The 15,225-nt window shown below is 30.0% G+C and overlaps 1 protein-coding gene across 8 annotated transcripts in view; it reads right to left on the bottom strand.

The window, feature by feature from the left end:
- The window catches only part of LOC121127219 (immunoglobulin domain-containing protein oig-4), a 75,040-nt gene extending 62,061 nt beyond the window's left edge, over window positions 1-12,979 (bottom strand). For 2 of the 8 annotated variants that reach the window (XM_040722576.2, XM_071892115.1), the window contains exons 1-2: window positions 12,487-12,928; window positions 533-691 (exon numbers count right to left, since the gene is read on the bottom strand). In XM_040722576.2, coding sequence (XP_040578510.1) covers window positions 533-691; window positions 12,487-12,579 — 252 coding nt within the window. In that variant the 5' untranslated portion in view covers window positions 12,580-12,928. Of the gene's footprint in view, window positions 1-532; window positions 692-12,486 lie in introns of all 8 variants that reach the window. The other 6 variants (XM_071892116.1, XM_040722578.2, XM_040722574.2 and 3 more) reach the window with 6 other exon arrangements.
- Window positions 12,980-15,225: the final 2,246 nt, after the last annotated feature.

Raw genomic sequence — 15,225 nt, 5'->3', positions numbered from 1 at the left:
CACCTTGGCTGTTTTAAACATGAACAGTAGGGATGTATAGGGCAGAAAATTTTGATATCCCTTCTGGTCCCATCGTACATAATTAGAATGCTTCCGAATTGTACTCAAAAGCCATCTTATTAAACAATATTTGCTAAATGATGACATCATACAGTTATGCCATCTTTAATATATCTAGACTATGTTAGAGGTACATATGTACTTACATGCAATTTTAAAAATGAAAAAATAATTGTAAGTAATAATCGAGCATGAAAGTTATTCAAAGTTTTTATGAAGGAATTTACGAGCCAAAACAAATTAAGACGGTACCTGAGAAAGAAAAAATTTTAAGTTCCATATTAAGAAACTACTAAAACTTTAATTAATAGTGAACAAAAAAATAGCATTAAATTTCACCTAGAGAAGCATTATAATAATATATAATTATATCATTTCCTCAAGATAGTATTAAAAATTTTATGTACATTGAATTGTTAATTTATGTCAAAACTTATCCTAATTTGGTTTAATTAATTGTACAACTTTTTACCTTAGCATGTTTGTAATAGTTTTCGGCTTCACCATAAGGATATTCTCCCGTTGATGGAAGTCTAACTTGACTATAAGGTGTATAGCGCCCTACTCTCTGTTCACCAACTCGCAGTTTATAATTTGTTCGAACACGACTAGTTTTACTATTCACTTCATTCTGTAATAAATATCTATTTAAAGTTTGATTTTCATAAGCTTAGTTAATATAATTGGTCGTTTTATTCATCATATGAATGTAAATAATACTTCATGCCATAGAATTAACATTGTAAATCATGAAAGAAGTTATTTCAAAGTTATGAAAATTACTTATACTTGTTATTTTAAGTCTTTTATATAAAAAATTAAATTAAATTAAAATCAGAAATCCATAGTTTGCTACAAAAGTTTTCAATTATTAAATTTTTTCAAAAACAAAGTGTCAAATATTAAATTTTTTCCAAAATTAAGTTTCAAATATTAATTTTTTTGGGAAAAAAAATTTCAAATATTAAATTTTTTTTTTTAAATTTAAAAATTATTTCTTGTAAATAGCAAAATTCAAAAAAAAATTTGGGGGCCATCATTTTTTCCCTAACAGAAAAAAAATGGAAGCGTCTCTAATGAATAACACTTTACTACTTTTAAAATCAATATTTCCATAATTTCAAAGATTATAGTTCTTGCTCTGCTCCATAATTTGCCCGAATGACCTAATTAGAAAGAAAATAAATCTGAAAAAAAAAGTTTTAACGATGTTTTTTCCTAGTAAATAGGAAAAATTCATTAGTTTGAGGTATGGGGCGTCTTTTTTTACTTAACAGAAAAAAAAAATGAAGCTCCCCTAATAAAAACCCCTTTTTAGTTATTAAATCCTAATTTTTTCAAATCAATATTTCCATAATTTTTTAATTTCATAAAGGAATTGAAATTTGTTTAACAAGTATGTTTAAAATTAGAAACAATATACAAATGACAATTTTAAGCCAATCAGAGAGGAGAAACAAATGATGACTCCTCTTATGATATTAATTTCTCGTCTTTCCCTAAAATTCTCTCGATAACGTTGTTACCTTTATTTTATCACTTAACCCTTCTTCCAAAAAGAAAAAAAGACCCGAAATCATCTGGTATTTAGGCAAATAAGTCAATCCAGGGAGTAATAGAGAGGGAGATAGTACTTTTTTTTGTTTACTACTTTAGTAGATCCACATTGTTGTTTTTTTATATATTTATTATAGGCTAAGACTACATGAACTTTATTCATGTAGTCCTATATTAAAAGTTTTCAGGTTTTTACTAGAGTTGATTCGTTTTAATTGAAGGAGAAGGACAAGATTTTAATGATTATGTCAAGTTCTTTCTGCATCAAACAATTGGTGAAATCCAAGCTCCAGGGCCGGATCAACCGGAAAAAATGGAACAATCATTTATTTCAGACGATATAAAAGATGACGTCGATAACTTCAAGGAAAAATGTAATCCTCTTTAATTTATGCAAGAGCAGCTATTCTTTCATTCAAAAAACCTATTTATGTCAAGCAACAAGTCCGACTTTATATCGACAAATAATTTTGTCTGGCTTAATTTTTTTGCCTACAGAAAAACACATCAAATGACTGACTTGTATTTTATGAATGAAAGAAGAATGTAGTATCATTGGATCAGGATCTTCAATAGCTAGATATGACTTCCATATTATTATATATTGTTGTATACATTTTATTTATTGATTGATTGAGATAATATGGGAATATCAGTTTATGTATGATATTATACTAAACGATGACTAAGCTGTGAAGGGGCCGGTCAAAATGCTAAGTATTGTCTTGTAATATAATATGGTCACATAGTGATGAGCAATGTGAATATCGAGGTCATATCATCATGTAAATAAACACATGATAAAAGACTCTCGAACGTTCTATAAAACTAAGCATTAGACCCAAACCGGCAATAAATATGATGTTCAATGCCTTATGAGGTTAATTAACAGATTACTTCTAAACGAATAAGTATTCCTAAAATAAAATGCATCGTACTACTTGAAAGACCAACTCGTATGCCCCTCGTATTTATTTAGTAATTCTGGAGCCGACATCAATTAAACAAGGTAGGTCAATGAGCACCTAATACACATACTGTTAGTAATTCATCTCCAACGTAATTCATATACAAAGATAGAATACTTCTTAAGCATTTGTCACTAGATATATTTTAAAATAATATAAGTAACCTTGTAGTAGCCTTTTTTACGATTGCAATTCGCTTGAATAGAAAAGGACACTACAAATTGCTTCAGTTGGTAGGATGCCGTCTGCATGAGCAACTTTTGCTCTTATTTTATTTTTATTTCGTTACTGGTAAGAAAGCAAATGTAAAGTAATTGAAAAGTACATTTTGTAAAACATCTTCATTTAATAAATACGGTATAGAACCTTATGCTTAAAAAATATTCTATGGAGAACATTAGCAATATAATCTAAAGGAGGTATAGGACAAGGGGAAAAAATTTATTGGTATTCATACTAGTAGAATCACTCCCCAAAATCACTGTCCACCCATCAGTTTTGTTCTGTGCTTTTAAGGAATATAGTTATTAGATGTATCTTTAAATTCCAAAGAATATATGTATTGTGAATAACGAAATAAATTATGTCAGTTACATTAATTGTCGGTAAATTGAATTGTCATGTGACATATGGGAATGGTATGAGTTGGATTATTTAATATATTTAGATCTGCTGAATTTTTGCTCAGGACTGAGAAGGCTAATCTCAGGGTTAAGACGACGAAAACAGATTTACTTACCCATAGACGAATTGGTTTGGCACGAAATAGGAAGAGAACATGTTGCTCCGGCTAATAGGTTAATAGAAGCTGTTCAAAAAAATGCCTGTTCCTCCTAACACAAGGGATCTCCAAACTTTTTTGGGCAAGGCCTTTTATTATCGAAAATTTATACTTAATTATGCTAAATTAGCCGAACCAATTCCAAAACTTCTCTGCAAAGAGGTAGAATGGCAATGGTCTAAAAGTCAAGATGAAGTGTATAATGAAATAAAATAAAAGTTATTAGTAAAACCATTTTTTAAATACTCCTGACTTTTCTAAAGAGATTATTTTGGAAACAGATGCTTCAAATTTTGCCATTGGAGCCGTATTAACGCAAATAGGTGATGATGGTAAAGAATATCCAATTGCGTACGGTAGTAAATCCCTTAATCAGACACAAAGAAATTATTCTGCGATGCAGAAAGAGTTTTTAGCAGTAGTCGAATTTATTGAACATTTAAAATATTTTATTATGTGAAGAAAGTTTGAAAACAGGACTGATCATCAACCTTTACAATGGTTTATGAAGTCAGATGCCCTTACTGGAATGCTTCACATGTGGAAGGAATGGCTTATGAATTTGAATTTGAAATTACTTGTAAATCCGGGAAGAGGAATCAAAATGCTGATTCTTTAAGCAGAAAACCTGGTCATCAAGAAGAAGGATTTGAAGAGAAGGAAGAGCCAAATGAATATGATTTAAAAATAATGGAGGCAATAGGAAAGCCAATTACACATGTCAAAACAGTAAAAACTTGGTGTAGAAAGAAGGAACTTGATGAAGAAGAAGAAAGGATCACGGAAATAGAAAAAGAAATGGCTGAGATTAATAATAAGGTTTAAAGTGAAACTCCAAGTAAAATTTCAACAGATACATTTAAAGACATTGATTTTTACAAAGAACAATGTAAGCATAAATTTATTAAATATGTTGAGGGTTTACTAAGCAAGAAGAAAGAGTTAAAAGCAATTCAGTCACTAGGAAAGAATTTATTATCTCAAGATATAAAGGCTTGTCTTAGGGTATATGATCAACTATGCATAATTAATGGGAAAATGTCTATGAATGATAAGGTGAAGAATAACTTAAGAATATGTGTACCAGAAAATACTGTACTTATGGTTATTGCAGCTATGCATGTACATCCTTTATCAGCACATCCTGTGATGACAAAGTCAAAATTGTTAGCCAAGCAATATTTTTACTGCCCCAAATATGGATAGAAATATTGAGGATGAGATAAAAGGTTGCAAAGTCTGAATTTGTGCAAAGGAAAAAAAAACAAAGTGCGTCAAAAATATGGGACGAACATCCACCGCCATTAATAAATTTTTTTTAGTATTTTATGTAGATTTAATGGGTCCAATGTACAATGGTTATGCCAGTGATCCTAAGTTTTTACTAACAATCATTGATGTTTGTACAAAGTTTCATGCAGCATTCCCTTTGAAAGAACCTACGGTAGAAAGTATATGTAAGATATTATTGAATGAATTCTTTCCGAGTTACGGGACGGGTATGAAATAAAGTGCATTGTGCTACTTGAAAGACCAACTCGTATACACCTCGTATTTATTTCGTCATTCTCGAGCCGACATCAATTAAACAAGGTAGAGCAATAAACACCTAATACAGATACAGTTAGTAATTCATATTCTAAGATAGAATACTTCTTAGGCATTTGTTTCTAGATGTTCTTTTAAATAATATAAGTAAATTTGTAGTAGCCTTTTTCACGATTGCAATTCGCTTGAATAGAACAGGAAACTACAATAGATACCTCAGCATCTGATTATTTGAGTTGTAAAATAGCTTCGCTCAATGCTAAGTGAGAAATATCTCTAGATCATCATAAACGAGGTGTATTCTGCTCAAAGAGTTGATTTCTCGGGTGGAAATCTCTACGGATATGATGATAATGGATCGCCAAAAAAATCTGAGGTTTTAGGCTTATAAGTATCCCATGCAGGTTTATTGACGTAGTTGAAATGGTTCCTCTATTGAGAATTGATTAATAAGCCATGAAAAAATGGTTCTTCAAAGTTCTTAAACTTGTTTCTGACGTTGGGTTTAGACCAGTCGTCATCTTGACTGATGGATATTCTATCAACCATGAATTTCTTAAGAACAAATTCGGAAATTGTTCTACCTATGCTTATTGAAAACCCGTTCTCCATCTCAAAAGAAAATATATTCCTATTATTTGATTCAATCCATATATTAAAAACATTCTACAATAGTCTTATAAATAGGAAACATTCAGTTTTTCAATCTTTTGAAAACCATGATGCAACTATTTTAATCGATGAAAATGGTAGCCATCAAATTATCGTTTATTATTTTAATGAACCTAATGGGGGTGAACTTGTGAGATGAGTGGTTTTATGTTTCTTACTGTATTTCATATTTATAATTTACTGAAGTTTATATTTGTTTGCAATATTATAACAAATTGTCTTTTTTCTTATAAAGATCCTAGAAATGTATTTATATATTGTCTAAAAGAAATGCTGATGTGTCAAGATCATGTGATATGGATTGCAAGTTTGCCGATGGCCATGAAGTTTTAACTTATTTAAATTTTGTTTCTTCTAGATTGTTGGATATATTTTTAAAGTATTTTCAAAATATTAAAGAAATGAATTTTCAGTTTCATTCGAAAAAACGAAGACAGCCAAAAAATAATAGTCCCGGGAAAAAATTAAAAAAGTTGTTGTAATTTTTGTATTTTGTATCGGTTTCTATGTAATATTTTGATATATATATATAGTTATAATTATAATGATGTATTGTGTTTTTATTTAAATTGATTCAGGTATTGGGATATCAGAACGAATTAAATCATTCTTAGAATTGGAAAGCTATTTATATCGTACATCTTAGCTTTTAGTTTGTTCATACAACAGAAATTGTTCAAATTATTCAGATTGGAATAAGATTTGAAAATAATTTTATTTAGGAACATTGTGGTATTTGAAACGCTGTAAATATAAAAAAGCATGTAGAAAATATTGCACTAATCTCTTTAGTACTCCTTGGTCAATCATAACAGTTACTATTTATCTCTTAACTACTCTTAAACTACCATTGTCATAAGATTTCTCCACAATTTTTAAAATGAATTAAATTTATATACATATATTTTATAATATTAAAACTCCTACATAGTATATTGATTTCTCTATTATAATATTGCTTTGTAATAATTTATTAGTTCATGTGAATGAACAGGTTTTATTATTGATATACTACGTACTTTTGATATAAGAAATATAATCAGTCTTTAGTCAGAAATCATATTGTGTAGCTCCTTTATTGGTGACCCCGACAACGAGTATAATGCCGCCTGCCCCCCTTTACCAGGATCCCCAAAATCCTGACCTTGAAACAACCGTACTCCAGGAGTCAAATACATCCTCTGGAGTAAATTCCGCAAGGCACGATGCTTCCTGTGAACGAACCGGGTATCAAGAAATTCCCCCCCCCCAATATTTGACGAAGAAGACCCTGAAACATGCTTTTTAAAAATCGATTTCATGTTCAAAGGAAAAGGCATCACAAATGATTTCGAAAAGCTCTAGCAGTAATAGCTGTACGACTAACAAACGTCTTGAGAAGTGTTCCACAGGAGTAGCTATTGGGTTCTTTTGGATGCCTGAAGAAGAAAGTTTTGGACTTCTATCCCCTCAAGAACGCATGTAAAAGGCCCTTGATCTTCTGAAGTACAAATCATTATCGGAATTATCGCATTATCGGAAATCCTGGCTGCAGTGGATCGCCTCTTCGACCCTGAGTTTGCACCGGACATCAAGGACATTCTAGCAAAATAGCTAATAATAAGATGTGTCCCAAGTTCACTCAGAGCCATGTCTCGATCACAAACGGGAATAATCAAGGAAATGCTTGCAAAACATTGTGATAGCCTGAAACAATCATCTGCACTCTCACAATCCTTAGAACTGAATCATACTCCACTACCTTCCTATCCTCAAACACCTCCTTCACAGGAGCTCATTCAAGCTTCGTCGTCCTCCTTCCCAAGACCCTACTGAGTCCCCACTGTTTTTACGAATGTAAAAACTCAAACACCAGCGTAACAAGGCTCAGGGTAACATATATCATTCCTTGTTGACTCAGGAGCTCAAGTTTCCATTTTACCAAGGGCTTTAACCAAACATGCCGAAAGAGAATCCAAAAGCGCCACTTATGTGGTTGTAAAAAATATTCCTATACGTCCAGCACTTTCTCCTACGTACCTCAGACCCTTCAGGGTACTATCTAGGTCTCCTCGCAGTTTTGAACTAGATCTGGGACATCGTGTCGATTATTTTTCTATTGACAGACTTAAACTGGCCTATAGTATTAAAGATATTCTTCCAAACTTCAGCATAGATGTACTTTAATTTTAAACATTATTTTAGACTCTGTGTCCTTTTATTTTATGTTAAATTTTACTTGAATTTATTTTTTTATTAGACCCAGAGTCTGGTGGGAGCATTGTAGTAACCCGAATTTTTGGATGAGTTCATGTGAAATAACATGTTTTATCATATACTATGTACTTTTGATATAGGAAATATATTCAGTCTCTAGTCGGAAATCATATTGTGTAGTTCCTTTATTTATATGATGATTGACGAAACTTATGTGTAACAAGGTATACGTCATTTCTGACATCTGTGATATGAAATATAAATCAAGAGGATATAAAAGCCTTTTTACTATTCCTTAAATAGTGATATAAGAACCTGTTAACTCTTTTTGAGGAATTTGCCTGACTTTTGAAGGACGGGATCACTCCTTATCTTCGTAGGAAAGTCATCAAGAGATTTAAGAGGTAAGAAGTTCAGCTGTTCTGGTCTTCTAGTACATGTAATAAGTCCATTTGGCAGTGGGTGCATTGATCGGTATTCGCTTAATGGAGCCTTTCCTATAATTCACTAATGTGGGATACAATAAATTGACCCTTGGAATGAAGGAACTCTATAATGGTCATAAGTCAACCAATCCTTTATATCTTTTAAATATTTCCAGGCCAGGCTTTAAATTTACAACTATGGAGTCATTTCATTTCAATCTTGTGTATATCGGTTCGAAATTAATTCTGCAACTAGTAGCTTTGTAAATGAACATTCAGATAGAATTGAAAAAGTCATTCCTATTGCTCTTTCAAAATTAGCCAAGGGATTCCACCGATAGAGAGCAGATGTCTTTGGATTTGAAGATGTTAATTAAAAGAGTAGTCTCCTTTTCAGCGAAGAAGATCTATTCAAACCCGAGAATGCGCCGATTAACAACCTGGCATATGAAAGGCATGTAGGTTAAGTTCAATATGAGTTATCCATTCGTGGGGTTTGTAATTTGACTTCCCCGAGTAACAGCATCATAAAGGCAAAATCAATTTACCTTATAAAGATTAAACCAGGTTCTACTCCCAGAATATCCATCATCCGTCCTATTGACTCTTGATACATTTATTCTCAAAGGTCACCTTAACAAATAATCCCTCTCCCTCCCTTTTGATTCGTTCTTTCTAATCTGTTAATGTAGATATTTATAATAAAAGGATCTATATTTCTTAATCTTGAAATTTAAATAATTCACACAGCTTACTTATAATATTCATACTAGGTAAATTACTAGGGTAAATACTCTTCATTCCTTTATATTTTCTATCTCTTCTAGTCTAAATTATAGATGTACTTTAAAATAATTATTTCTTTAATTTTAAATTTCTTTATTTTGAGTTTCAAATTTATTTTATTTTTTGTTTCAAATTTTCTTTATTTTGTGTTTCAAATTTCTTTATTCTGTTTTTGAAATTTCTTTATCATCTTTAAATGTTTATATAAATGAAATATATGTATTTTTATATTATATTGTTTAAGTCAAAAGAGCAAAATAATTAATAAAGTATACCAATCAATTCATTAAATCAGTATATTAATGAATTTACTTTTAAATTTATCTTAGTGTTTTTAACATTACTACTTGATGATTTGTGGAAGTAGACCACAAGTTATAAAGAAATAATTTTATGATTATAGATAAAGTATATTTACACAACCTTATAAAAAGTAGAGTAAGTTACTCCAACTAACAGTACCATTACTTTAGTTATATAGTTTAGTTTTGGAATAGTTTTTTTCGACAAGTTGAGGTGAATTTTTTTTAAGCCACGAGCTGTATTTATCGGAAGTTACCTTTTAGTCTCGACAACAGTGATTTGGCTACATATTCAGGAACGACGAACACAATAGAAATTTCACTAAAAATACTTTCTTCATGCTGTTCTTCCTCTTCCACTATATATATAATTTTATAGGCAGTTAAAATATATTTTCGGTAAATTTTCGGGTTTTGTTTTCTGTTGCAAGATGCTTACTTTAAAGTTCTTATGATACAAAGAACAGATCCTGTTTAACATTGACATAAAAAAAGAATTGAATGAATTCTAGAGATAATTCTAGCAGGTAGTAAAATTAAAGTAAGTCTTCAGTTTTATTATTGAATGGATGTTACTTTGAAATGTTTAATTGACAATTTGAACAACAGTTATTGAAATCAATGACACTGTCCGCTAGGACAAAAGCTTGCTCTGTTTGAATGATAGCTTTATTTTCACTTGCTACCCTAGGAGATTAACACAAACTTTTTCTCCTTTAAGATTGGCTGTGACCGTATGGGTAGATGAGTGTACCAGGATCTGATACACTGTGGAATGCCGAGTTTTTCCTTTGTTGCCAAAAAGTCTAGGTTAAAATAATTTACTTGCATGGATGTTCCAGAAGACTTACTGAGTCTACATTGCAGGTGAGTTTCCGTGAGTATTTTTATGAATTCAGCAGGTGATGCAGGGCTCCCACTAAAATCTCTACATTTCCCTATTTATACATTGCGTCATAAATGTGTTTGTTTATTGATGACGTAGGTGAAGCTGATTTAACTTTTACATTAAAATTTTGTTCAATAATATTTTTCAGTTTTTTACATTTAATATATTTTAAAATACGAATGTCCTCGTTTTTCTCATTCATGGCTTGATGTCTCTCGTAAGATTGAGCGGGGCATCTATTGATGAGATGTTCTACAATTTGCAATTCAGACATTGCACGTTGAGCTTATGTCCTCCCACTTGCTTAGGTGGGTACATTTGTATTTTAAAATTTATGAAATGTAAAAAAATGAAAAATATTATTGAACAAAATTTTAATGTAAGTTAGGTATCTAGAATCTACTGTAGTAGCACAAATACCCCATTGTGTGGTCGTGTATATAGACTTATATTTGTACAAACTTTTCTATGTATGTATGGTAAACAGTAATAAATATTTAACTAATAAATCAAAAAAGTTTTGAACTAAAAAATAAATCAGCTTCACCTTGAAATTTGTAAGAAGGAGGTACAATCAAATGACCAAATCGCTTTTCTGCCATTTTTCATATTCAAGTTTGTCAACTATGGACATGAGCGTATAGAACAGATTAAAACTTTTATTTTGTTTAATAAATTTTGCTTCTGTGTCACTCCCGGCCAGATATATTAAATTTGAAAGAGAAAGAGTACTGGTTTAAAGGTGAACACGGAGGGAGTATGTGAAGCTCACAGTGGAAGTTGTCAAGCCTTAGTTGACATAACTTGTATATGTTTATTACTTCTTAATACTCCTCTTCAATTCAAAACCTGATCATACAAATAATGTAGGTTTTGGTAAGTAATTGGTCCACTAGATTGGATATGACAATACATCTACGTCTCTATGTTTCTTCAAGAATCGAAAGAGCCTCGTGGTCACTCGCTTCTGTAATAAACATTAGTCCGATCTTGTTCAGAGCGGTACTTTTTAGGTAGGATATAATAAATGTAAATTTTGTCAAATTGTTCAATCACAAAATTGTCAATCATTGCACAATAGGGTCAGTCAAACTATATAGAAAATTCCTTAAATTAATTATCAAAATTAGGTAAAATAATTGTAGGTGGTAAACATATTTTTACCTCAATTATTGAAGTGCAACTTGCTTTTGTCTTCATGATAGTTTTTTGCAAGTTCATGATTCTTTCTATTTTCAATTTTTTTCGACATTTTTTTACCTCAAATCTTCGTAACAAACAATTCATTTTTATGTTAAGATTATTGTAGATCTTTTTACAATCAACCTTTTCTTCATCTTTATAGATGAAGGCATCTTCAATCAATTAATCAAACGACATTTTAATCTCCCTAACTTGGGTATAACTATCTTCCAAGTCCATCTTCACCAAGGAAACATCCAATAAGCCATTACATCTTCTTTTTTTTTTTTTTTAATTGGATATAATCAATTAAGTGTCAAATTGATAAATAAATATTTTAAAGTCACAGATGAGATTCTGACCTATTTAGCCAGTCCACTTAATCGAAATAAATAAAAAATTAACTCAAATATAAAACGAAACCAAATATTGCTTCTAAAGGGACCTTTCTATTTAAAGTAAGAACAAATCACTCACAAATTATTAAAAGGAGACTTTATGGTCAAATATCGACTTCATGCGTCACACAAACAAAACAAACGTGCCAAAAACTTGTATGAAAAATTGTATGCATTCACATTCGTACATGGAACAAAAAAATTAGTTCTAATCATTTACGGTTCAATTAAATTAATGAGAATAATCAGGGAAAATGATCTTAAAATGGCTGAAAGTAACACAACAATAATTGGAATAGATTTATAGACGTTATGGATGAAATACTTAAATTTTTGTTATATTTATTAATTTTCAAAATATCCTAACTCCTCAAATTCAGCTCAAATATTTTTTTAAGTAAGACTGTTATCCAAAACATTCAGTTCTCATGGTGTGATATTAATATCCTTTAACAAAGTGTATTACAAACTACAACATAGATTTTTGAACTCATAAAAGAGATTCCAATTTTTGACAATACACATACCTTACACAAAAGAATGATTTATCTTACATAGTTTTATAAGACTATATCATATCTAGTTGTTTCACAACATAATAATTTGGGCTAATGGATTGAAATTTTGATTATGTGAATTGAAGATACTTAATAAATTCAAAAAATATAAAGTTATTTGTTATTTTTATTATTATTTTATTAATTTTTTAAAAGTATACTGACCTCACGAACAAGAAGTAGGAACATTACGAAAATGTATATAAATGTAGGGGGCTGCAATATTGGGAAAAACATATTACTAATTTTTAGGTACATTAACGAATGAATAATTGTGCTTCACATATTTACGAATTCATTATAAACTTATTGCTATATCGAATTTATAAAACTAAAAAGTACCCGAGAAGGCGCCTACGACGACAATATTTCTCTTTTTCTCTTTCATTTCTATTCACAATATTATGAAAATAGTGTTTTAGATTCGATAATGCAAATCTTTGAAAAAATGATATATATCATTAAGGAAATTTTAAAAAGAAGGTAAAACTTCGTTTATATTTGCTAATATCACTTATAATTGATTAGTGTTGAATTTTTGTCCTTAATGCTCGAATACTTATCTCAACAGCTTTTTATTAAATCATGTATTACACTATGCAACAGTTTTTTGCCCACCATCTAAAACTCACATTTATTACTGTTATTTAAGCCATAGAACATGAAAATGACCATTGAATTTTTAATTGAAGTAGTTTTAGTCTTTGGACTTCTTTTTTTTTATCACGTTTTTTGAGTATAATTCCGATTCAATCATATTTCAAAGTAAAATAACTAAATAAATGAAATAACAATTGATCAAAAACATTTCAACATTCGAAAGATAAGAGTTAATAAATTGTCTTGAATACAGACCAACAAAATTTATTTAATCATACAAAAAATTGTCAAAGAATGGGTCTTATTTAGAAAGTAATATTTTTTTTCTATTTTTTTAATATTATACTTAAAACTGAATAATATATCTTATATTACAACTTGAAAAAATTTCTCGTCAAAAAAAAAGTTTCATTTGGATTTACTTTATTAATTTAACTTTTAATTTTCTTATAGAATAATTAATAAATCTAAGGTTGCATGAAAATGTAATTAAATTTGAGGTATTAAGATTAACCCGAATTTAAATATCTTTCTCATCTAATGTATTAGATAAGTAATTATTGATTATATGTAAGTTATGTAATCTACTTATTTATATTTAATTTCGGAACTTTTCACGCACCAAAATTCTATTATTTATTTATTGATGGTCCATTAATTAAATATGGTATATACTGGAATAATAGAATCAATTTACTTCAATGCATGTTCTATATCGAAATGAATAAAATGTTTTATTTTAGCCATTGGTATGCTAATTTAGTGGTAGTTTCTCATGTCTTAGATAAAATTTGGTTTGACCAAACTATTAAAAACTTCCAGTTTATAACTTCATAATAAAGACTTGTTTGGAAAGAGTAGCATACCATAAAAAATGGGGTAATTTTCTTTGAAAATGAAGGATAAGAGGTTAAAAAGTAGATATGCTTTAAATTACGCTACATAGCGCACACGAATATTTGAATACATTTACACTTCTAAAATAGATTATGTTACATCTAACAAACAAAAAATAAATATTTTATTTGTTATCGAGATTTGATAGGGACTTTTGAGTAGAAGTATTTGAAATCATTAAAAATAAATGTGGGGGATTAAGGCGACAATTTATTTTGATTTGATTGAAACACCATGTAGTATTACATTTAGCAAATAAATCTGGTTTTAAAGAAATGAAAGGAGCCCATCCTAAGTTTGGTTTAGCTCAGGCATGTTTCTATATAATTCTCGATTTTAGCTTGACTTCGAGTATGTGAGATATTGAAAATCGAAGTTTCCAATATACATAAATGGGGGTTTGGAAGCGATAGTACCTTAGTTGAAAGGAAATGATTCATAACTGCAGATTGTAGATGAAAATTGACAGTGGCTTTTGTTAACACTTTCAATATAGTGGATGAGCTAGGTGACTTAAAATAAATGAAAGATTGGGTAAAATTTCTTAATCACAATCAACTGAGAAATCCTAAGAAAAAGAAGGCGAAGGAAAATATGAAAATTATACAGAAATATGGAGACAGTAACTATATTTTTGAGATCATAACGGGCCTATAAGGATTTAGGATTCTCTCAATAACCAAGGATAATAAAATTAATGAATTGTATAACTTACTCTATAATAAAACACTGGACAATAATAACACATGTGTATTGGTATAGAGCCTTATATTTTGATTGAGGGAAAAAATAGTTGAATTTGATCAGGGTTGCCAATAGTTGATTATATGGCGAGATATGCAAAAGACTTCGATTCCAAGGGACCCCAGAAAATGATGGGTTCGTCAGAATATGACATTTTCTGTCTTTGTATATCCTACTCAATTTTGATTGAAATTGATAGACCCCCAGGTTGTAAAGCTGTAAACCTTTCCAGGAATTCTCACTAATTGAGCAAAATGTCTTTAACATCTACCTTTGTATTGCCAAACTATGCCCAGATAACTTTATAATTTGCCGGGTATCTAATTTACTTTCTTTACACACCATTATTCCGGTGTTTCGTAAAAACAAAAAATTAATTTAAAAAATTTGCCTATGTTTCTCCTGTATTCGTTACTCGTGTTTGGAAAAGGCATACAAAAGATTTTAAGATTGTTCGACCCCCACAACATTTTTACCATGTCTTAGATTGTTCGACCCCTACGACAGTTTTAGCATGTCTTAGATTGTTCGACCCCCACGATAGTTTTACCATGTCTTATAATTTTGTTATTTTATAGATTTATAATAAATAATTGTTTTACTTTATCTTTCTATGCATGGTTTGAAATGTTTAATCGTGGCCTTTTAATAATTTTATGTAAC

Source organism: Lepeophtheirus salmonis, chromosome 12, assembly GCF_016086655.4.
Source record: "Lepeophtheirus salmonis chromosome 12, UVic_Lsal_1.4, whole genome shotgun sequence".
Classification (NCBI taxonomy): domain Eukaryota; kingdom Metazoa; phylum Arthropoda; class Copepoda; order Siphonostomatoida; family Caligidae; genus Lepeophtheirus; species Lepeophtheirus salmonis.
Note: the sequence above shows the minus strand (reverse complement) of the source record. Positions and strands in the feature narration are given on the sequence as shown.